The sequence below is a fragment of the Candoia aspera genome, chromosome 3 (assembly GCF_035149785.1).
Source record: "Candoia aspera isolate rCanAsp1 chromosome 3, rCanAsp1.hap2, whole genome shotgun sequence".
In the NCBI taxonomy this organism is placed as follows: Eukaryota; Metazoa; Chordata; class Lepidosauria; order Squamata; family Boidae; genus Candoia; species Candoia aspera.
The window spans coordinates 183,556,907-183,582,008 of record NC_086155.1 but is presented as its reverse complement, the minus strand read 5'-3'; the positions used below and the strand labels follow the sequence as shown (position 1 = coordinate 183,582,008).

Below are 25,102 nucleotides of genomic sequence, written 5' to 3'. Positions count from 1 at the left end.
GAGATGAGAGAGAGAGAGAGAATGCTGACTGGGGAATTCTAGGAGTTGAAGTCCACACATCCTAAAGTTGCTAAGGTTAAGAAACACTGATATAGATGATAAAGATGATAAAGATATAGAGATATAGATCAGTTTAGCAAAACAGACTTTACTTGAAATTCAACAGAAAATAACCCAACTTTTTTCAGTATAGCTTTCATAGGGGCTGACCACCCCCATAGGATTAACATTGTCTTATCAGGTAGGGAAGTGAAAGATTCAGAGAAAAGTCAGCTCCTGTTAGAAGGTCAGCAAAGCAAGGATCACCTCACATTATGGAAAGCTTTTGACAGTTCCCAGTGAAGGATAGACCAGTGGTGGTAATGATAGAGCTTGCTCCCTAATTTTATTTTGGCTTGTATTCTTGGAGTATTAAACAATAATACTGTTTATATACTCTGGAGTAAATATTAATAGGGTTAATGTCTTGACTACATACAGAAGCAAAGCTGGCTACTTAGGATTTACCATTATAACCTCAAAAGAGAAACAGAAATCATAAAAGGGATTCTTGTTTGGTACAAAAAGGAGAGACGCCATAACTAAAACAGGTGGCGCCAGCCTACCTGAGAAAACCAATATTGTTGCATAGGACCCCATGACTAGAATTGTGCAAGGTATTCCATGCTGGAGAAAAATTCTGCTCTGAAAAGTTCCATTTTTTTGTCCTATTTTTCTTCAATACAAGCTGATCAAAATTTTCCAGAGGTGTTTCAGGTATTTGAGAAAGTAGTTTGTACAGAAGCTAAAATAATTTGTGGAATTCTGGAAACATTTCGCATAATCTGTGGCACCTTCATCAGACACAAACATTTTTCAATTTCAAATATACATACATTTCTTTGATTAAAGATTAGGGGTGACTCTTTTAGCTTTACTTATATACTTCTATATTTTCAGCATTTTTTAAATATTTCATATAAATAGAGCAATTAAACATAACATTTGGACTTAGTCCAAATAATTTATTAGACTTTTATTATTTTTCATTAACTCTTCTGGCAATATTCCAATCGCATTTAACTGTTTCAACCATTTTTTTATGAAAAGCAAAAAACAAAAATAAAAAAGCAGGGATAAACCATTACAGTAAAAATAGATACAGGCAAAAGGTGGGAAGCCAACCTGTACAGACAAAGATGTTTGTTCTTATGCTACACTGTTCAAACACATTTACTACTTTACATGAGCAGAACCGCTGACCATTGTTTCAGTTATATACTACTTCATGTTTATATACCAAATAACAAAATTGGTCATTGCAGCTTTTAAGATAACACAACATTACACAAAAGATCGCCTTGAAGTAGGGTGAAAAATCTCATGTCTACAAATGTTGCTGAAGAACAATTCCCAAGCTTCATCATCATTGGCTCTTTTGACTGAGCTTCTGAAGATAATTCCTTATCCCAGTCCTAAAGGCATCGCTTTTTCAATGATCCCAACATGATGCACTTTTTTTTTTCCAAAAAGCATAGCTACTCACATCAGGGAGGTATGCTATTTTATTTCTTGACAAAATCAAGATCGTGAGTTTTGTCAGTTGTCTGATCTCTTCAGGCAATGTGGTGATGAAATTGTGGGATAAGTGAAGTTCACGCAAATTCCGAAGGCAACAAAATTCTTTGGGAATATTTTCCAGTTTGTTTTTCTCTAAACTCACACATTCCAAATTTTGAAGCCTATAGGAAGAAAGTATTTGAGGATAATGATTTTGCTTTTGAATATTTAACAACTGTTTATAAAAGATGGCCTATATTGTTGGCATATAGATGGATAAATAAGTTAAAATATATTCTCAAATCAGCCTTTCTAGCCTTCAGTGGATTTCAACTCCAGTAACTCAACACTGCCACATTAGCTGGATATTATGGAAACTGATGTTCAGTTTATCACTACTGAGAAATAAATTTTATAAATTTTATTTTTAGAGGTCTGAAAAATGACTAAAAATTACTTCAGTAGCTGTCGGTTATATGAAGTTGTGGTAGGACATATTATTTGTTATTATATTTGTATGTTACCCATTCCTGAGAGGCTGACAATCAAAAACATCATAGAATCCTTTGAATAAAAATAAACCCACCCAAAGATAATACTAATCCCAACAGCATCATAAGGGACATACAAAGTCATGTGTACACTAATGCACCCCAACTTATACTCATGCCTTCCTTCTGAACCAAATGGAAAATCTAGGTCTTAATTGCTCTCCTAAAACCCAGGAGGAACTGTTATATTCATAAGGAGGGAATTCCAAAGCATAGGGACAGTGATAAAAATTGCTTATTTTTTAGTTCACATCAAATGACATTCTCAAATAGTTAAGACTTGAAAGGAGTTGACCCAATTTGATCTGGTAAGATGGGCAGATTGGAGAAGGCCATCCTAAAAATAACCAGGCCCAAATCCATGTATGGCCTTACAAATACAACCAGCACCTTAAATCACACCCATAAACCAACTGGCAAGCAATGCAGTTCCCAAAGCAGTGGGGTCATGTGAGTACAGTAACGGAAAACAACCAACATTTTCTGGGCCACCCCATTTTTTTTTTTATAAAACATCCAACTTCCAAAACTGAAGATTAAAAGATATTTTTATGATCCATGAGGAATGCCTTTTGGAGAATTTGCTTTTCTTCAACGAAGTACTAATTTGGGCAGAACATAAACAGTTCCTAGTATAACTGATGAGTTTTAAGCAAAAGAAAAGTGATCTAGATCAGTGTTTCTCAACCTTGGCAACTTTAAGATGTGTGGACTTCAATTCCCAGAATTCCACAGCCAGCATGAAATCTTAAAGTTACCATGGTTGAGAAGCACCAATCTAGACAAATGGAATGACGTGTGAATATACTTTTGCAGCTAGAAAATCTGGACATAAACATAAACCAAATAATTTACTATATTCTGTTGTTAAATATAACAAATAAAATAGCAAGTTTTATTTATTCTATGTATATCCCACCTTTTATTCAGAAGCAAAATGTAGCATCCTATTTTTCCCTGTGAGATAGGGTGGGTAAGAGAGAATGACTGACTCATAGTCATCCAGTCACCTTCTATGGCTAAGGGTGAACTAGAACCTGGATCTCCCTCTTCCTACCCCAACATCTTAGCCCAGTGTTTCTCAACCTTGGTAACCTGACGGTTGATGGACATGCTGGCTGGGGGATTCTGGGAGTTGAAGCCCATTCACCAGTCCACCTACCTTCAAGTTGCCAAGGTTGAGAAACATTGCCTTAGCCACTAAATCACACTGGCTCTCATAATCATAGCTCTCCTTCAATGCTAATCTAGGAGTTTGTGTCCTTTCTATTGTCTAGAAAAAGTATTTGCAATCTTTCTTAAATAGCTTTTCTTGTAAGATAAACATGTATTTCCCTCAACCACACTAATTTTTACACAATTCACTCTATAAAATGCTAAGAGGAATTACAGCAAGATACAGCAATATATAGTATTGATATTCAATAAGAGAAAGACCCACAAATCAAAAGTGTTTCTATTACAAACTGTGTGGATTAAATGATGTTTGAAAATTAAGCCAAGATTGTAAAATACATTGTTATGGTGAGATGGTGTGAGAAAGATACGGACCTATCTCACACACAGTGGCATCAGTAGGTAACAGCAGTGAGGGTCGGGCTGATATCAAGAGCAAGGGACATCATGTCACAAACCCTGTCTCTGATGTCATACACATGCACACAGACACAAAAGGCATGGAGCTTGCAGCACAGCATTGCAACACTGCTCTCATCATTCAAATGATGCTGCTGCTTGCAAAAATAGTTACAGGTTATTGAAACCAACTTATACAGTGTAGCCAATTAAAGCAAAAACTCATCCTGATATTTATCAAATTTACCTGCCAATCTCTGGAGGAAGATAACTTAGTTGGTTCTTGTTCAGATTGAGAAGTACTAAATTCTTCAATTCATCTATAAACAAACATAGCCTTCAGATAAAATATACAACAATGAAGTCTTCATTATGCCTATTCTATTTATGTTCCATTTTATTTTATATAATCCTTGTTGTCATAATGCCTTTTTAAGTAAAAGGTACATTTAATTAAAATTAAATGTATTTAATGTAAGTACCATCCAGCTATGCGTTTTTTTTCACCTTCATTCATATTTTAAAAAATAGTTTTGTAAGAACATTTGCAGAATTCCACTTGAGGCTTCCAAAGATCATGAGTAACCATGGAACTTCTGTTTCTGGATCTCTGCATTAGCTCTGTTAGAACCAGTTTCAGGTGGGAGATGAACTGCTACCAACAAAGCATGCTCAGAAGACAGTGTACCCAGTGACAGAAGCCCCAGATGACAGATAGCTGTTAATAAGAACACAATAAACATTTAAAAAAAAAAATTCAAGTGACCAGGATCCTTTCCATGGAGCCAAGAGTTGATTAGGGGGAGAGTTCAGCCGGAGCAGATTTCTGAGGTGATGACTTTGCTTGCTACCGTTTTTTCTTTCTTCTCTCATAAAAGATTCTTTAAAATCCCCAAAAGTGGGCTTTATTCGTCTTCTCTCACAACAGATTTTTTTTTCCTAAGATGGCATCTGCTGAAACATGTGCATCATTCACAACAAAATATCTTCCTTTTAAAACTATTCATTTTATCCATATGTTAATTTATACAACAGAAGTGATTATAATGCACCTGAATGGACATCTAAATTAAAAGTGATTTCACTACTGCGGGGTGGGGGAGTGATTTCATTATATAGAATAGATTTGTTGTTAAATAAATAGTATAGCACATATATAGTAGTATATCTGCTGTACAGTAGAGTATTCGACTTTGAACACATAATACTCCCTTACCAAATATTAAGGGTGATATTTTGGTGATCTTGTTTCCAAACAAATGAAGCTTTTGCAGAGACATGAGGTATTTCAATTGCTCTGGAACTTCCTCAAAATTATTATTTCCCAAATTTAGTACCTTCAACTATAATCAGATATTTGATTAAATAGTGTTGATCATTTCTCCTCTAAGGTTGAAATAGAAAGACATTCATGTTATCATTAGTACTAATTTTGAACTATGTTAGAGCTGAAACTATCCTGTGATACAAGCATGCAACAGAAATGCTATCTTTTAAAACAATACTGGAAATTATTGTCATTTAGTCTGAAATTAAGAAATCAGCTACAACAAGCAAAATCCTACATTATTATAGCAGGATACCTAAGTGGCATGGAATTATCATGAAAAGATTTTGTACAGAATGGAATGGCATGCAAATTCCTTGGAATGGTACATATGACTTTATTAAAGATATACCCTGCCTTTCATTCAGGAGCTCAAAGTAGAGATGAATACAGTATCAAATTTGGTACAATGAAATTTTGTATCGGGTAACACTGACAGGATTGATATGTTGCCCTAGGTCATAGTTTGTTAACAAACAATTAGCTGGGTCACACAACATACTAACCTATAAGCTAGGATTTGAAAATCATGATAGCAAATGAGTTGCATTAATGTAATGTGTGAACCTAAGGTATCTGCCTTAAGCTACATTATACGGCTTTGCTGAGCTTTCTGTAGTAGGCCCAGGCAAGATGGCCAAGATTTGGTTCAGTGAGGCATTTTGTGGTGGGGAGGCAACGTGATTTTTGTTAAAGCAGCGGCAATGTAATTTGCTTTTAGACTACTCTGCATTGCCTTAAAACTTCTCCCTAGTTCCTGTCACTTGCCAAACCTACAAGCTCCTGTGCAGCCAGCACTCTTAGAAGTAGGTGGCCATTTTCCTTTACAAACCAACTTTGAGTACTTCACTTGAAACTTGGTTGCAGTGAACACTTATTTGAAGATTTCTGCAGTTCCAGTTTATAACTATTTCACTGCACACTGCAGAACATTCTTTCTGCCTCTGACAGGCTATGTTTTCAATTACATGGGCTATGTCTAGCTGTGGATAGCTAATCTGCTTTTCTCAGAGACTGAGATCCAAAGATCAACTTACTTCAGTGTGATTACTGGTTACATATGGCCACCAGGATTTTTTTTAACTTTTTAAACAAGTAAAATCTAAATTCTATCAAAAATGCTTAAGTTCTCAAGGCATGCCCCCCCCCCCCCAAAAATGAGTTAGGAAAGAGAAGCAACAAGAACCATATGCTTATATATTTAATCCAAGAAAGGACACAGTAGGGAAGCACACAATTTGAGAAACACTGGCAAAAGGCTACTCAAAATAATTATAGCCAGCACTTTCTATAACACTACTTTCAGCATGAAATATAATTTATAGTAGTGGAAAAATAACACTTTTTTGCCACAATCCTGGGAACCTGTGAACTTATTTTGATGTAATTTGATTTTTACCAGAAATGTTTAAAACAATATTTTACAAAATGTTTATTAGACTCAAGTTGAATTATAGTATTGTCAAGCTTCAATTTGTCATAAAATGTTACATAGCAACCCCTTTACAATGGATTTAAAATAAAAGCTTGGAATGTACAATAACTATTTTATTTATATCCCACTTTTTTGTATAGAAGCACAAAGTGGCATACATAATGCAGCTTTTCCCCCTTTTAAGAATATACATTGTTTGTCTGCACAAACCTACTCAGTAGTAAGTACAAAGGTTGAATGAGAAGTAATGCCTCCAGTCTGGTCTAGCAGTTAAGGCAACGGGCTAGAAACCAGGAGGCTGAGAGTTCTAGTCCCACCTTAGGCATGAAAGCTGGCTGGGTGACCTTGGGCCAGTCACTCTCTCTCAGTCCAACCCACCTTACAGGATTGTTGTTGTGGGGAAAATAGGAGGAGGAAGGAGTTTTAGGTATGTTTGCTGCCTTGAGTTATTTATAAAAATAAGGCAGGCAGGATAGAAAATGAATTTTAAAAAATCATCAACAGGTGGCAGTACTGATGCACCAGAAGTTCTAAGTGTTTCTCAACCTTGGCAACTTTAAAATATGTGGACTTCAACTCCCAGAATTTCCCGGCCAGAATCTGTTCTTTCACATCAGTTGGCAAGAAGTTCCTGTGAGAAAAGGTGATGTTGCTCTTGTTCATGAAGTGGAAGCCTACATTAAGTTATCATCAGTGCACTTTAAATGAAGTACTGTTCTTTAATTTTTCACTGGTAAAGGAGTCCCTCCAACTTCACCACTGAATGCAAGTTGTTTATACTGATGACTCTGTTGATGTGAGTACTGCACATCGCTGGGCCAAAAAATGTAAAGATGATAAACCAGAAACAGCTGGTTTGTGTGATCAAGATTGAAGTAAATGACCTGTGAAAGCAACTAATGAGTTTCACATGAAAAAGGTTAATGAACTGATCAAAGGCAATTGGTGGCCCTATGCTGCCATCTAGATGCCATTTAGATTTTTGCAAGTAAGTAGACCTTATTTAGAGGAGAGAGGGTTAAGTTCCAATGATCAGATGTTGATTCTGCTCTGGGTTTACACTATTGCAATTGCAATATATTTATTCTCACTAAATAACATACATTTTATCATAAAGAAAAATCACCTTGCAGCAAAATGGTTAAACTACTCTGTAGTTCTCCACTGTTCCAAAAATGTTCAAAAAACCTAAAATCCATATCTATTTTTAAAAAAGGAGAAACACTCCTTATTTTAAAAGGCTTCTTCATTCCACTTCAGAGGCTAAATATTTCTGCCTTAGCAGCAGTCATATCCTCCCTCTTTAAGAAACCACTACACAAGGAAACTAGTTTTCTTTTTTAAAAACAATTAAACTATACTAATTCTCTTTCAATGAAGATTTTCAACAGTGTTCCTTACAAAGCTGTTTTGGATTAGAAAAGGTATTTATCAAAAATGCAGCAGTATTTTGATTATAGCTGAGAATACTGATTGAAATTATTGAACAAATTTGTTGTAACAGCAGGTTAAAAACAGCTTAATTGTAATACTTGACTTTAAAAAACATCCTAAGAATGGCACTGAATGGTTCCCTCTGTTCTGTCCTTGCAATATCAAAGATTCTAGAGTATGGAACAATGGTGATTGTTCCAGGTGATCATTCTGTAACAATGCAAGAACAGCCTTGCTGGATCAGCCACAGCATTCTGTAACAGAGGCCAACCAGGGGCACTCAAGAAAGCCTACAATCAGGGCAAATGAGTGATAACCCTGCTCCAGAGATGCTCTCTAGCAACTGACATTTAAAATATATAGCCATTTCTGCAGTAGAGATTTACAGGGTCATCCAGTCACTTCCAAGGCAATATATCACTAATAAGGACAGGTTTTATATTGCTACAGCAATGGCTGAATGATGCTATAAATCCCTAGGGCCATGTTTCTCAACCTCAGCAACTGTAAGAGGTGTGGACTTCAACTCTGAGAACTCTCAATTTCAACTCTTTTTTTCAAATTTCAAAATTTCAAATTCTTGCTGAGGTTGAGAAACACAGCCCTAAGGAGAAACTGGCCTTTGATGCTGCAGGTACTTTGCTGTCACTGCAACTACTCTTGATCGTCTGCTCCAGGACCCATTGCTCTAGCCCCCCTTTAAATCCCCAAGAGATGAAAGGTGCGAGACTGATTAGGACCACCATCCGCCCTAACCGATCTTGAACAATACTGGTGGCTTCTTCCTGCTGAGAAAGGCTTCACAAGCCGGAGCCCAAAGCCACGGGGCGACGCAGGGCCATAGCGCATCCACGGCTGCACACCAGCCTCCCTGCCCGAGAGAGAGCGCGGCGAAACGAACTCAAAAAGCAACCGGAGGGACTCCCTGCCTCCAATCCGGGATCTCAGGGCCCCCTCACCCGGCTCAGGGCCGCCATTTCGTGGGAGAGACGGAACAGCCGGTTGTCCCGCAGGCTCAGGCGCTCCAGGTTGCTGAGGCTGGCCAAGCCCCGGGGCGGGCGCTGCAACCCCTGCTTTGCCAGAGAGAGAGAGCGGGTCCCGGAGCCGCCCCGCAGCACTCGAAGCAGCTGTCGTTCCGCCATGTGCAGGCTGTCCTCCAGCCGGGCCACCTCGCTGTGGAAACGGCAGAACTCGATAGTCCTTTGCTCCCGTTGTTGTGGAAGCGCCGAAGCCTCGCCTCGTTCTGTGGGCGGGGACAGAATTGTGGCGATGATTACCGCTCGGCATTCATCAGTCGTAGAACAACGTAAAATGATGCGCGCTAGGAACCGGGGGAGGGAATATCCCCCCGTGGGAGTGGAAACGAGGGGTTTATGAATTTAGCTGCCGTCGCTTGGTGATATTGAAAGGCCTGATTAGAATCCGAAGAGATAAATAGGGTAATACATAAATCTACGATAAATGGGCATGCTAAAAGTTATCAGATTGTTTTGTAAACCATAGCTCTGTGTATAACAGAGCTGACTCATGTTAGCATCCAGGTGCAGATAAATTCAAGCACGACCTTGGCTAATGTAGAAAGCTAAGCAGAGCTTTGCTGGTTAGATCTTGGATGAACTCTTCCTAAAGGAGAAATTGCTTTATAAATATCAGTGTCAGTTCAGCATCCCAGTTTGGAGACAGTTTGGTGCAGTGGTTAAGGTGCTGGCCTGCAAACTAGGAGACTGTCAGTTCTACAGTTGGCTGGATGACTTTGGGCCAGTCATTCTCTCTCAGCCCAACCCACCTCACAGGGAAGTAGTTGTGGGAAAATAGGAGGTGCAGGGGTATTAGGTATGTTTGCTGCCTTGAGTTGACCAAGCATAAAGACAGGATAAAAATCTAATCATAATCATCCCCATTTTCTGTCATTTGTATTTTGTAATGCTGAAGTTGGCTAGTGAGCACTGGGCCTTTCTTTACACCAGGGTTTCTCAACCAGGGTTCCGTGAGAGGTCACTAGGGGTTCCCTGGGAGATAATGATTTATGTAAAAAGTCATTTCAATTCGGGTAACTTCACATTAAAGAGGTAAGTTTCGTTCTTTATGTTTAGGTTAAGAACTCTGTTAATGTATATATGCAGGCCTACCCATGAAATGAATATAACAATTTTGTAACTTCTGGCCTATATTTGAGCCTGAATGTGCAGGGGTTCCCTGAGGCCTGAAAAATATTTCAGAGGGTCCTCCAGGATCAAAAGGTTGAGAAAGGCTGCTGTACACAATACTTCACTGCAGCATTAATGTACACAAACACTGATTTGACCACAGCGTATTATAACTGGAGAGAATTGGTCAGCTTAAAGGGGACCATTCCCAAATGGGGCAATCCAAAGTTCAAGTGGAAAGGATATATGATACTTAACAAATGGAATAGGAAAGAAAGCCTGAAAGAATTTTAATCACAACACATGTACTCATAGCAAAAAATATGCCTGTTTCTAAGTATGGATCAGTTCTGAAGAACCACTTTCTGTAAAAGTGGCAGGAAGCACAGAAGTTTACACTCAAGTCAAGCTCAATTCAGATGAAGGGGAATGGAAGTAAGGTTCAAGGTAAAATTACTACCACAGTATTTGTTATGTTTTCAACTTTACAATTTTACTTTTCAGATACCAGTAATGAAATAATGGTAGCTGCAATGTTTATCATGGTAACAGTGTTTTTTCCAAGAAATTCAGGAAGAAATCTCTCAAAAATGAAGATTTTTTTATCCACAAGCTGTGTGTTATTTAAACTCACAATAGGCCACAATTAAAATTCTACCTTTTCCAAAAAGCATTAGCACATACTAGGTACAATACATGAGTGAACGCAAAAGTGTTCATTCTGCAAGTCACACTTATTATTATGCACAATTTTAATTATCTACAGAATAGGAATGTTTTAAACAATGTATAAAGCAGCACATCTCAATGAAAGAGATGGAACTAATAATTGACATTTTATATCCTGTCATTATTCTTTCAAATATGTGATGGCCTGCAGGATCATGGTTTAGTCATAAAACATGCTTTGCATGGGAAATTGTTTCCATTTTTGAAATATACCAATTGATTGTCATTGTGGGATCTGTGTGGTGGTATGTATCCTATAGCAATATTGTAATCTATCTTCGTGCTTTCAGAATTGTGGGGTAATAAAAATACCCATGTGAAGGCACTATTTCATTTTGAGCTGGACAGCATTTGGTATACAAGCATTTGGTTTACATGCTATAATAGCTATCTAAACCAGATACCAACACAGTCTTCTACGGATGTTCTATTTACATGCTACAGAAAGAAGGGGTTATCTTATTAACTAAGAAAGACCAACAGCCCAGAAAAGTCCTATTTTGAAAAGGAAAAATTCGAATTCATTGGAAAAACATGTGCTTTGCCTGCAGAAGATTCCTGGCAATTCCAAGGTGGGTTGGAAAAGTATCTCTATATACTGATTACTGTAAACCAAGCTAGATAAATCTAGCTAGTTGAATAGAGCCGGTCTGGTGGTTAAGGTGCTGGGCTAGAAACCAGAAGTCTGTAAGTTCTAGTCCCGCTTTAGACATGAAGCTGGCTGGGTGACCTTGGGCCAGTCACTCTCTCAGCCCAACTCACCTCACAAGGTGGTGGTTGTGGGGAAAACAGGAGGAGGAAGGGGTATGAAGTATATTTGCTGCCTTGAGTTATTTATAAAAAATAATAAAGGTGGGATATAAAATAAATAAAGAAGCTCCCTATACTTTTAATGATCAGAGATGGAGGTTTCTGCATTTCATAATCAGGTATTCTGCCACAACCCAAAATAAAAATAGTATGAGGATTTCAATAAAAGGGATTTTAAAAGTCAGAACAAATCTTTTTGAGAAGTATTACCACAACAGCTCAACAATGTCAGATCCTTATGTCAGTTACTCTTGTAATTATTTCATGATTGGTGTCCATAACAACTGAACCACAGCGCAATATTGTGTGTGTATACACACATACACAGGCTTTGCTGTTAAAACAGAAGATGTAAAGCAAACAAAAGAAATATAATCCACAATTTATTATGAGGTACATTAGAAACACATCAGAAAAGATTTTTAAAAACATGATTTAAACCAAATAGTGCTGACAACAGATCTCATATATATCTACCATATATATGTTTGTATAACCCTGTATGCCTTATTAAAGAATTGAAAATTCATTTTCTTTAAGACCTATATAGAGACACTTAGCAAAATTGCAGCCATCATTCATGTCATCTGATGAACCGTGTATTAGCTTTCATTTTCTGCAGTCATATCCAAAAGAGTTTTTACTGAATTATAATGTTCTCCTAATCCATATGCATGTCTCATATACCTAAAAGAAAAACATATATGTGAAAAATACAAGGATTTCTACCAAATTAAAACAGCACGTGCACACATTATATACTGTAAGTCAGTACATTATTTATTAAAAAGATTTGTATGGCTGCCCTGAGTTGTGTTCTAAGATGGGTGGTCATACAAATCTTTTAAATCAATTCATTTTAATAATAAATACAATGAGAAAATTCAGTTTTTGTCACTGGAAGTCATTAGTACACAAGTGAGAGACATAGGTACTCTTGCTTTAATTAATATTTTCTTAAACTGAGTTCATTTTTCTATTAGAAAGTGGACACTTTTATTCTTGGGTTCTTGTTCCAAGAAAACAACCTACCGTTACTTTATATTATTAAAAACATAATGATGTTGGTGATCACAGTGATCACAAGCAACCTACAAGTTTGAAGGTCAATATTAAATATTTCTAAGCTCTGAGTAAGCTGTCAACTGAGACCTGAGGAGATACCCAAACCACATAGCGCTGCAAGTCATTTCTTAACTGTAATTAAAGTAATTTCAATTGCTCCTCCAATGTGCAGCAGCCAAACAAAAATTGTTTTGAACTTCAATGTTTAAAGTATTTACTTACACAAGTATTAGTGGTTTCCTACTGTATTCTTCACCAACAATAATAGGAGGGGAATCCATCTGAATTACTTCAATTGGTGTTTGCAAGATATGTGATAAAGCTCTTAGCTGTAAAGCAAAATTGCATCTTAATGTACAACATTTTAATCTTTTTCACTTTAGTGTTCTCAACAAAAGATTTTTCTATAAAAGCATATGGGATGCATAATTCTATCATTCTGGTTCCATATACTGAAAAATTCCTAATGAAAAGGAAACCTTTTATCTTTAGATTGAGTTGTTTCTGGGGTATGGAATATTAGTTATGCATCTGTAAGGCAACCTCATTGAATTTTCCAACTTCCCTCTTCAACTGCAATTCCCTATATCCCATCACATTGTTTGAGAAGGTCTCCTTAACTCCTCAGGATCAACTTTTGCGTGGTGACAGGAGTCACAAGGATCTGCAAAAATACGTAGAAGCAGGAAAGTCCCAATTGCACCAGCAGAACTCCACTTACCCATATCTAGAAGCAGTCTTTAGTCTTTGTTACATCTTAAAATCTAAATATTAACAGCGTGAATTTCAAGACTGTAGTCCATTCATATGCCAATAAGGTCTCAACAGCAAATGCATAAAGTTTGTCTTATTAAATGACACCAGATAAGACTGTTCTTTTGCTATTATTGCCATTAGTTGAATGTCAACTGGACGAAGTATGGCAGCACTACTGACACTAAAATTACAGTAGAAAACATGCATGAAAAATAGTTACAGGTAGTCCTCACTTACCAACCATTTGTTCAGCAACCATTTGAACTTATGATGGTGTGAAAAAGGAGACTTATGACTGATCCTTGAAGTTCTGGCTGTCACAGCACCCCCACAGTCATATGATCGTGATCTGGGTGCTTGGCAACCGGCTTGCATTTACAATGGTTGCAGCATCCTGCGGTCACATGAATGCCATTTGCGACCTTCCCTGCCGGCTTCCCACAAGCAAAGTCAATGGGGAAGCCAGCAGGGAAGGCTGCAAGTCACTCCTGTAAGTTGCTCGCACCCTCCCACACCTGGCTCTTTGCTTTCCAAGGACTGGACACACCACGTAGCAGATCTGTACACAATGCTTTGTTGTGGCACACACCTTCCCCAACAACAGGGTATTGTTCTGGGTTAACTCCATCCTCCTAAGCCTTGCAAGTTGATGTAGCCATGTAAATACATCTTTAATATTCAGTCCTTAAAGCAAACAAAAGTCTCAAAGTCTGTAAAGTGGCATGCACCCTTTGCCTCCCTCCAAAAGTTCTTGCACTAATTGGGATGAGGTGCTGCCTCAGTGTGATTGCTTCTTTTCTGGCTGCTGCCAAGCTCTGCTCTTAAGCAGTGTTGCTTTTAAGCACTTCAGCTGAGTTCCCAGCCAAGCTCCAGGCAGGAATCCCACCAGGATATGCTGCTTACTGTAGCTTGTACTCCTGGCAGTTGATTGTTAGCCCCCTTGCCTGCCTGTAACAGTTGTCAGTCTCCAAACGTTGCCTCCCGCTTCCTGTCTGCTTGCCGTTTTCTTATCTCCTTTTCTCCTATACACCCTCTGTCTTAGCGTTTGCTTTTGTAAACTACAGGCCTGGGTGGAGTAAGGCTGCCTCTGGATGTTGGCACGTTCCTGAAAATGCCAGGGGGTGGCTCAATTTGCCAGGCAGCTGGAATGTCAGTGTGGATGCTTATAAATAAACAGAGCAAATGAATGAACGAGTCCATATCTTAAGTTTCTGGGGCTGTAAACTTTTACAGTCCTTTGGGAAAAAGCATGAACTTCTTGATTATTGGCACTATCCAACAATGTCAATGGGGAGTGCCGTGACTGCCATTGCTAAGCGATGCGGTCATTTGATGTCGCATTTTATGACCACATTGCTTAGCGACAGAAATTCTGGTCCCAATTACTGTCAGTAACCAAGGACTATCAGTATTAATTTCTACAGGCCCAATAGGAGCCTCAGCAAACAAGACAAAAATAAGTATCTAAGCATGACATACATTTCAGGAGAGTCTCATTGAAACAATATGAAAAATGCTCTTTATTTTCACCACAGTCCACACTGCCTAACAATTTTCTATATGGAAAAGCTTTTTTTTAAAGACCTTGGAATATTCTAAAAGCTGTATCTAATGTCATGTGAGCAACCTACTTCTCCAATATGTCTGTGTCTCCAAGTTTCCTAGAGAAGAAATACAAATCCAGCTCACCAGTACTGTCCATTAGGTACAACCCTCCTATAATGTCATAAATATTTTATAAGAAAGTACAACATGTCATACTTACTTCTAACTGACCACCCCATGAAGCTGTGTGTGCTATATCGGAACAATATTTTTCAAATTCCTCTGCAGGAAAAAAGGCATCACGCTTTTAAAAATATAAATATTGAAAAAAGGAATAACCTAAAAATGAAGACATAGAATGGCAAAGGAAGCTTGCAGAATATAAACTCTTGCAAAATAAAATGGAAAGCAAAGGAAAAACCAAAGATACAAGACAGTCACCTCCAATAAGACACAACAGATGACAATGTTAGATGCTATGACAAAGGCATGAAACAGAAAAAAAACAATTTAATTTGTCAAAGTGGGATAGTAAAATTTTATTTCACTTAGCTAATATAGTTATGTTCTGAGATGTTTCCCTATTTCACATAAATACAGTTCAGAAAAACCACTACAGAGATAATTATTACTATCATTTTTTTTGTTGTTCTGTGCAAAATTAAGACATGCCCAGATCTGTTTTTACATAGTACTGTAAAATAATGTTTTCATGGTTTACACAGACTGATCCCTTTTCCTCCACCCTAAAGATGCTATGTGTGTATACATGTTTGTGTGTGTATGTCTGTGTGAGAGAGGGGAAGAACTTCAAAAAAAATATTAAGGATCAAGACAGGGCTGCATATTTACAACAGCTAGTAGTATGCTGGATGGGGAATTCTGGAAGTTGAAGTCCATACACCTTAAAGTTGCCAAGTTTGAAAAACACTGCTTTACAGTTTATATAACACAGCTAAGTATCGTAAGTATGCTGAAACCTAATGTTCTCTGTAATACTTAACATCTCTTGATACATTTTATTTTATTTTTGGTTGTTGTTAGGAGCCATTTACTTACCTTGGCTGTACAAATCTCCTGTATTTGGGTTTGTCAGAAATGGTAGAAAGTCATCCGTGTGACTTCGCATATACTCTGCAGTCTGACTCCTAAGTGTTGAAACTGTCCACAAGTTTTGTTGCTCTTTGAGCTGATCTTCAATAGCTCTATACATGCAATGACCATCAGATGGGATTTGCTTAATTTCCAATTGCCTTAAGGCTAAAACGTTTGCAAGTTTCTGACTTTCAAGGTGCCTCGCGCCTGTTAAATTTTCTATCTCAGCTTCTGCTATTCTTTCTTCTCTTTCCTTTTCCAGAGCTGCTTTTTTATCCTGCAATTGAACATAGCAAAACACTGCAGTTTTACGTTAGTCCGTATTATATTCTAATACAGCCTATAGAGTTTAACCATCTCAGATATTTATGTTATACTCAGTTTGACTAACAGAATTGTATAAAATGAGCAAAAGACCAAGTCTTAATTTTGTATGTCCAGGACTGTACTGACATTTTTTTCAGATATTTCAGTTGCACAAAGTCTGCTTTTCAAAAGAGACCTTGAAATGAAAAGATAGTGTCATATGCTTTCAAGTCCAGCTTGCTGAACTGAAGAGCAAAATCAGCTTGCCTGCAGATTTATCCTTTGCAATGTTCTGTCCTTTGCCGTTCATCTCAGAACACTATTTCACAGCATTTAAAATACAATTTCCAGATGTACAGGCCGTTTTTTAAATGATATAATTCGTTACGTTAAATACGTTTTGTAATAATGTTCCCTTCTGTTGTTATTCAGTGGCATTTATTTGGCAAACTAGCATGTTTGTCACCAAGTACAAATAGAGTGCTGTAGAAGTTAAACTATCAGATTTTGTAAGACCTATTATAAGCAGTTCTCTTATTGCTACTTCATGAAAAAAATCAGAAACATTTGACAGGATCCAGAATCACATTTAGCAGAATTATACTTTTGGAATGGAAGGAATTTCTCCATCCTACAGACTGTAGACTACCCAAACAGCTGCTCTGGAGATGTGGGGAATCATCAGGAGCAAAAGGAGGGATAGCATAATGGGAAGAAGTAATAGGAAAGAGTAGATCCTTGCCCCACGCCTCTGTCCCTCAAATGAGGCAGTCGTAGGTTGGAGGAGTATCTGCTTTACTTCAGATGGACAAATCCAGGCAAAACCACACGTAATTTTACTTAACTATTTCTGTGCATACTATTTTTTCCCTTTAATTGTGAAACAATGTAAACAGATCTGGGGAAACCATTATATGCTTTACTTTGTCTCTACATAAATTCAGTGTCTTTCTTGTAGAGCAATCTATGGAAGGAGGCAGCCCTTATTCCCAGAAGATAAGCAATCCGGCTTGCAAACTGAAAAGAGTATTTCTGAAAATCCAGTACTTCACATAGCATCACATCTGACGGGTGTGCATAGGTGTGGGTCTGATCCCGCTCTACACAAAATATTCTGATTATGACCTCTACTTGACCTTTGGGACGAGTCAGGTTCTAAAATCATCCCACAGATATCACATTAAAGCTGACACCTTGCACTTGATTGTAAAACCTACTCACAGTCTAATGAATTAATACTGAAATAATCTTACCCGCCTCTTCTGTGCTTTTGTTATTCTAGCAGGCTGGCTCTGTTCTCTGCTCTCAAGCTCCAGTTTTGCAATATTTAGAGTTGCCAAATATTCCTAAATAATAAATAAAAGTTACCTAATTTTTTAAACAAGTAGCCCTTCAATTTTAACAGAAGTTACAGTGTAGGTGCAGGCATTTAAAGTTTCATAACATTCACTGCTTCTTGATATTTTATACTATTTCTATTGCAGCTGATCATCCTCTGTAATCATCCATTTATGTGGTTCTATGCTAGTTCTACTTGCCAGTTAGCTTGAGAAGTAGCCCAACCAAAGAATCACATACAACTTCTTATCCATCAGAAATTTTATTAAATCCTATTATATTGGAATAAGAATGAAATAGACAAAGTTTTTCATTATTGATGCATCTGGTCAACATGTGGTCCCAGGTTCCTACTATAATCAGAAGAAAAACTATAATTACAAGGCTTATGAAATACAGGTAGTCCTTGGGTTACGATGATAATTGGGACCAGAATTTTTGTTGCTAAGCAATGTGGTTGTAAAACATGATGTCACATGACCGCATCACTTAGCGACAGAAATCCTGGCATTCCCCATTGCCATCACTAACTGAATCTCATTGGTTGTTAGGCAAGGACCCACCCAAAACCAAGCCATTCTGGGCTTGGTCCCTCCCAGCCCTGAGCCTCGGTAAGGCAGACTGCCTCCTCTGCCTCCTCTTCAACTACCCCCACTCACCTATCTCCCCCCATCTCTGCCCTTTTGGCTGCCCTGCATAGCAGCACTCCTCGGTGGCAGCGGCACTGCCAGCCATGCTGGGGCTGAAGTAGAGGCCCAGGGCCTTCAGCAGTCTCAGCCAGCTGCTGCCACCCCCAGGCCTCTACTTCACCCCAATGCCAATGGCACTGCCACCCCACCAAGAAGTGCTGCCTCAAACCCCATGCCATGGCCAGCCACCATAGCACCACAGCAAAAAACCCCCGTTGCCTTGCGCTCTGCAGGCCCTGCCACTCCCAGATGACCTTCACCATCTTCTTCCTCCCACCACTGAGGAGGTGTGCCTGGCCTGGCCCTATGAAAGATAGCTGCTGGCTGTGCCAGGCCCTTTTCCCAAGGCCACACACGTCCTTCTCCAAACTGCACACTGCCTTCTTGTGATGCTTCTGAGGTCTTCCAAAGCATCGCAAGAAGGCAGTGTGCAATTTGGAGAGAAGCAGGCATGGCCTTCTTGTGAGCCTTTGGGGTGGCTGTGGTCATAAGTGCAGGCAGGCTGCCAAGCACCCAAATTTTGATCATGTGACCATGGGGGAGCTGCAACGGCCATAACTTCGGTGACTAGATGTAAGTACCATCTGTTCAGCACCGCCATAACTTCAAACAGTCGCTGAACAAATGATCGTTAAGTGAGGACTACCTGTAAGTAAACAGTGAAAGGGGATGCCTATAACTTCAGAGTTTAAATACAAATTCAAGCTGACAGATGCATGGATGAAGCATGGCTAGAGATCAAATACATATGGATGTCCACAATCTCAAAATGGCAGGCATAACCAGGCAATCAAAGTCCTGACTCTCTTTAACAGGCATCACACACACCATACATATGTAAAAAGGGGCGGGACTTCTATTGACTGGTTGCACTCCACATTTTGACATCTTGACCCCCTACCACCACCATGGATGCCCCTAGGTAGGCAGGATGATTAAACCCAACTCCCCCATTCCCTTTTTGCTAAAGCGAAAAACTGTTTTACTAAAAACAGGTTGCTTCTATCTAACCTTAAGGTTTCATCTAGATACTCTAGAGCTGTATGACCACTCTTCTCCAAAAGTTACCTTATTCCCCAAAACTCATTTAAATGTTATGCAAAATCACTGCAAGGTTGCAAACTACTACTCAGTGATTATTCCTTTGCTTTACTTCCAAGAAAAAAGACTAATCACAAGACAACAACAGCCTTCAGAATGAAAAAAATCCTTAGCAATATTTACTTAAAATACACAAGATATTTTCAGTAACTCGGAATACAACAAGCTCATGGTATCTCAAAAATAAATTCTGCATACTTTATTCTGTTCAGGTAATGTTTCCTTCAACTTCTTTAGTTCCTCTTTGTGCTTCTGTTCCAACTCAGACTCTAGTTTGGCAACATCATCCAGCAGCTGTTTTCTTCTCTTTTTATCATTCTTTGGAACAGTATTTTTCATTCCTTGGATTTTGGCTGCAGAAGCAAAAACAGGTGAGACAAATGAAAAGCACCTTAAATTATTCTTGTCACTATTCATGATTTGAGTTTACTAAACATACTATCTTACACATGCATATTAAACCAAATAAAACTGCAATAAATGTATTCCAGAAAATATCCTTTTCAAAGAATGAAAAAAATGTTTCAGTGTCATTACTACTATATCACTTACTACTTATGCACTTCAAAACATGAAATGAAATTTAATCTATGCTGACCCAAAACTCTAATTTTCAAAAATCAAATGAAATTTGCACATGCATAATTAAAAGTAGATTGCATTATGTAGCTCTGCAGTTCTGTAGTTAGAACTGAATTCAGCTTATTAGTTTGAGGTGCCTGTGTTTTAATGGGAAATAGTTCCTTTTTTGTCAATAAACATATATACATGTGTTACTGTAAGTCCATGTAGTTGTGTGTCATGCAAGAACTGATCTGGATCATTTCCACCTGTCCCAAGAGGACAAAACTAACATTGGCTACAACAGTTGCTGTTGCTACTAAACATATGCTAACAGTTAAGCTAAAGTTAAATTAAACTAAAGTGGAAGAAGAAAGCCAACCAGTTGCCATGATATGATCAAGGAAAACATGAGGAATTGCTTTGAAGTCCTGAAATTCATTGAAAGGAAACCAGAGAAACTGTGGAATGAAATCAAGTAAGTTATTAAGGTAAAAGTAAAAATAAATTGCCAAAGATCAAGAAACAGGACAAACTGGATGTCAGAACAAACAATGGAAATTGCCAAAATGAGAAGAGAAACTAAAGCTAAGAAAGACAAAGATCTCAGGAAGGAACTTAACAAAGGATTTCAGACAGCTGTCAGAAGAGACAAGAAGTATGACATCCATGAAGACACTGAAGATGGAAACAGAAACGGAAAAACAAGGAAAGTCCAAAAGATCTCTGAACTGAGGAGTCTCCATCCTTGAATTAGTATGCTAATTGATGCCAACAATCACTGATTTCAAGAAGATCACACAAAAATAGATGGAGTATACTGAAAAGTTATACAGTGAGATGTCAACATCCAAGATACCCCAAAAGAGATTCCTTACTTACAAGAACCACTAGTACCAGAAGAGAAAGTTAGATCAGGACTCTGGTCTTTACCAAGTGGAAGGCTATAGGAATTGATGGAATAATTACAGAAATATGGCAAGCAACAGAAGACTTTTTATTACAAGTTCTAATCAAACCGTGAGAGCAAATCTTGAAAACAGCACAGTGGCCAACAGATTGGAAGAGGTTAGGCTATATACCAATACCAAAGAAAGGAGACTTAACAGAGTATGAAAACTATCACGCAATATTCTTAATTTCATATGCTAACAAATACTGCTTCAGATCATCCAACGCAGATTGGAACCCTACATGGAAAGGGAGATGCCATATGTTCAAGCTGGCTTTAGAAAAGGCCAAGCAACAAGATACAGTATTGCTGATGCACTCTGAATAACTGATAAAACCAAAGAATACCAAGAAGTCAGTATGTATTCATTGATTATAGAAAAGCTTTGGATTGTATTGATTATGTCAACCTGTGGAACGTGCTTAGAAAAATGGGAATCCTAGAACAAGCCATTATCCTAATGCAAAACTTATACATGGGTCAAGAAGCCACAGTCTCGATGAAACAAAAGGAATTTCACCTTTTGAAGTGAAACAGACTGGTTCCAGATTGGCAAAGAAGATAAGGCTGTATACTCACCCCTTATTTATTCAACCTAAATACTGAACATATATTGAGGCAAGCTAGATTGATGGAAGATGAGCATGGTTTTAAAACTGGAAGAAGAAATATCCGTTTACTGAACTATGCTGATGACACTACTCAGTTGAAAATGCAAATGATCTGCAAGCACTAATGGAAGTTTAGGAGCACAGTGAAAAAATGGGACTAAGATTAAATATAAAGAACAAACTAATGGCAACAGGTAGAGCAACCAGCCTTAGAATTGACAATGAAGATATTGAAATGGTGTATAGCTTCTGCCTTTTATGATTGACTACCAACAGTAAAGGAACCGGCAGTCAAGAAATATGCCACAGGGTAGCACGTAGTAAACTAGCAATAAAGGCTTTGGAAAAGATATTCAGACACTGGGATACTCACAAAGATCAGGATTGTGCAGGCAATTATTTTTCCTATTACACTGTAAAGAAACAGAAGTTGGACATTGAAGAAGCAGGCCAGAAAGAGTACCATTTTTGAATGTTGTTATTGGAGAATACTCCTGAGAATACCATGGATAGCCAAGATAATCAGACAAATCAACAAATGGATAATCAAACAAATCAACCAAGAGTTCCCACTCAAGGTGCAAACGAAGAGGCTCAAATTATTTAATTTTGGGCACATTATGTGAAGACCTAGTTCTCTGGAATAGTCTATAATGCTGGAAAAAGTGGAAGGAAAGAGAAGAAGAGGTCAAACAGCAGCAAGTTAGATGGGCTCAATTATAGCAGCAATAGGTGCACCATTAGAAGACATGAAGGACCAGGTTGGTGTCCTCCAGATCGTCTATAGAGAAAATCTATCTATGTGGTTGCTATGAGTCAACACTGACTTAATGGTGCATAATCAACAGACTATTTGAATTGAAAGGGCTACTACTAGAAGTAACATCTAGTTCTAAATAAAATATTTTACTTTTTCAAGAATTTGGATTATGTTTTTGTAATTCCCCTGTTATTGTTATTAAAAACTATCAGATTGAAAGGTGTATGTATGTACAGAAACGATAATTAATTAATTATACATGCATGCATGCATGCCTCCCAATTCATACAGATTCTAAGTGGCCTACATCAACAGAATAAAATATAAATTATGAACTTTTTGATATTGCAAGATGCTTGGCTCATGGTTACCATGGAAAAGTGGTATACATATAAACATAAGGATTTCCAAATCCAAGTGGTGCAAAAAGTTCTTTTTAAAAATATTATATGAAAGACTTGGTTAATCAAAACTAAAATAAAGGTATCTTTTTTGCCCCAAGTGCCACAATGTAACTCGGCCTGCAACTCAGGACAGGTTCTCAGGTTAACAGCATGAAAGTTAATTCAACAGCACTGCTACCATAGTTCCTTCCCTGCCATGAATGGAAGCAAGCTGTATGGGACGATGCAGGATAATTGAGGATGCAACAACATAAGATTCTGTGATCCAGTCATTTCATATTGCTACAGTAACTCAAGATAATCACTATACTTGCAGTTCTGACAGCATCAAGTTAATTTAGGGTGCTATTTTAAATAATGCTAAAAATAAAGCAATTACTAACATTTCATGATTTAAATATTTCCTACATTACAGTAGAGTTGAACTATTCCACACTGCAATTTTCATTGGGAGTCCTATAGCCCAAAATGGCTAACTTTTATTTATAGTACCCAGAAAAGCTGAAAGGCCCTCTTCTGGATTTTGAATATTGCCCTTTCTTATGTAAGATTTGTATCAAGACATTTGTTCCTGTTACATTTATCTATTACAAGTATTAAATGTTAGGATAACGTTAGTATTATCATCAACAAATGTTTTTTGGATGACTACGCTTGATACTTCCTTCACCATTTCCATTTCAGCCTGGACTTTGCGTGTATGTGTGCATATACATGTACAACACATACATTGTACAGATCTCCTGTATCTTTGCTATAACAAAGGCTCTGGTGAAACATTCTCCCAGGAACCTTTTCCAAAGCCACACATCACTTTTGCTTGTAAAAGTGAAGCAGCCATGTCACTTGGCTTTGCCCACACACTGCTGGCTCAATTCACACTTGCAAGAGCTGGAAGAAGCTGCTGCAGATGTGCTGTACAAGATGTCTACATGCAGAAGCATCCAGAAGCCTCTTCCAGCCTTTGCAAGTGCGAGTCAAAGCTATGACATGATGCAAGTCACTATATACACACCCACACACTCCTCACTCACAACAACACTCCATGCAGCTGATGAAGAGGATGAAGACCACAAAAGCTGATTAGTTTTGGTTCACTGAACTCTGTGCCTGTACTCACATGACACACCATGCCACAAATAAGCCAATCACAACTAAGCTTTCTGTACTATGCGCATCCAACCCATATAGTTAGATTATAGCTTAGTGTGTTACATACAGAATGATTTTAGGCAGAGCAGTATCATGACTAATGTGGTCAAGCAGGTCTGGGGAGCCCCCTGGCCAAGTGCACCCTCAACCATGGAAGCCCACGGTGCCAGGGCCACTTGCACTCTCAGTCTAAGCTACCTACCTGTTTCTATGGCACTACACTGAAGAGGGAACAATATATGTGCCAACGTGAGCTCCTGTACAAAAGAAGATAAGGTCTCCTTCAAGTTGAGCTCAAGCTTGGCATGCCCATGTAATCATCTTGGCAACATTATGAGGTTTGTCCCTGCCTCCTTCCCAGTCTAACCGAATTCCCTGGTGTTTCCTGAGGGTCTCCCATCCCAAATACTAACCTGATCCAACCCTATTATTCTTTTGAGACCTGCCACGGCCAACTAGAAGTTGCCACCCTGCTGTGCCCTGGAAAAAAGCAGTATATCAATCTAATAAAAGTGGGTGGAGCAAATCCTGGGTCAGCATGTCGTGCCAACATAGCGCAGTTGCTCGCGTCGGGATACAGGTTCTGCCTGCAACCTTGAAGCCCATTCCTGCGGTCCTCCTCCCGCTGCCCGGATTTGGCTGCCAAGTGCCAGCCTCCCCGCCCTTTAGTGTCCTGTCGCCGCCCTCACCCTGCAGCTCCCGCTTCTCCTTCCGCTGCCGCCTGGCGAGCAGCTCCAGCGCGCCGCCTTCCTCCTCCTCTTCCTCCTCCTCAGCCACCGCGGCTGAGACACCTCGCCCTCGCGAATCCATGGCGGCTTCAGCACCGCCGACCGGCTGGCTCTGCTACCCACGTGCAGGCGAAGGGGCGGAGTCGGACAAAGACCCGCCCCCTACGCACCGTCCTTGCCCCGCCGCAGTGGAAAGCGAGGAAACCGCAGAGATAAGAAAATGGGAGGATTCGGGCTGGATGTTCACGGAGCTAGCAATCTTGGAGGAAACAACTTCAGCATAAGTTTGCGATGGCGTGGTCGACTTTTTTTTTTTTTTAGGAAGAAATCCAAAATTCAACAAAACTGGAGTGGCTAATGGAGACTTTCCTCTTTAAGGTGGCGCAAGATTCTGTGTTTTTCTGCAAAAGATTAAGCTGGTTGCCCCGCTCAGAAGCTAGGCTGAATAAACTCGGAGAGGATTGTGATGATGACATGGTGGCGAAGATGCGT

The 25,102-nt window shown here is 38.8% G+C and overlaps 2 protein-coding genes across 2 annotated transcripts in view; both read right to left on the bottom strand.

The window, feature by feature from the left end:
* Positions 1–9,043, bottom strand: part of LRRC69 (leucine rich repeat containing 69) — a 36,480-nt gene extending 27,437 nt beyond the window's left edge. Inside the window, exons 1-4 of the mRNA XM_063299976.1 lie at positions 8,821–9,043; positions 4,882–5,008; positions 3,913–3,985; positions 1,526–1,721 (exon numbers count right to left, since the gene is read on the bottom strand). Of these exons, the coding sequence (XP_063156046.1) occupies positions 1,526–1,721; positions 3,913–3,985; positions 4,882–5,008; positions 8,821–9,003 (579 nt within the window). The 5' untranslated portion in view covers positions 9,004–9,043. The remainder of the gene's footprint in view (positions 1–1,525; positions 1,722–3,912; positions 3,986–4,881; positions 5,009–8,820) is intronic.
* Positions 9,044–11,917: 2,874 nt separating this feature from the next.
* Positions 11,918–24,728, bottom strand: OTUD6B (OTU deubiquitinase 6B). Its single transcript, XM_063299472.1, has 7 exons — positions 24,572–24,728; positions 19,641–19,795; positions 17,568–17,660; positions 15,973–16,285; positions 15,134–15,195; positions 12,835–12,941; positions 11,918–12,234 (listed from the first exon to the last, which is right to left on the bottom strand). Exons 1-7 carry the CDS (start codon positions 24,690–24,692, stop codon positions 12,150–12,152), a joined length of 936 nt encoding a protein of 311 aa, XP_063155542.1. The 5' UTR covers positions 24,693–24,728; the 3' UTR covers positions 11,918–12,149.
* Positions 24,729–25,102: the final 374 nt, after the last annotated feature.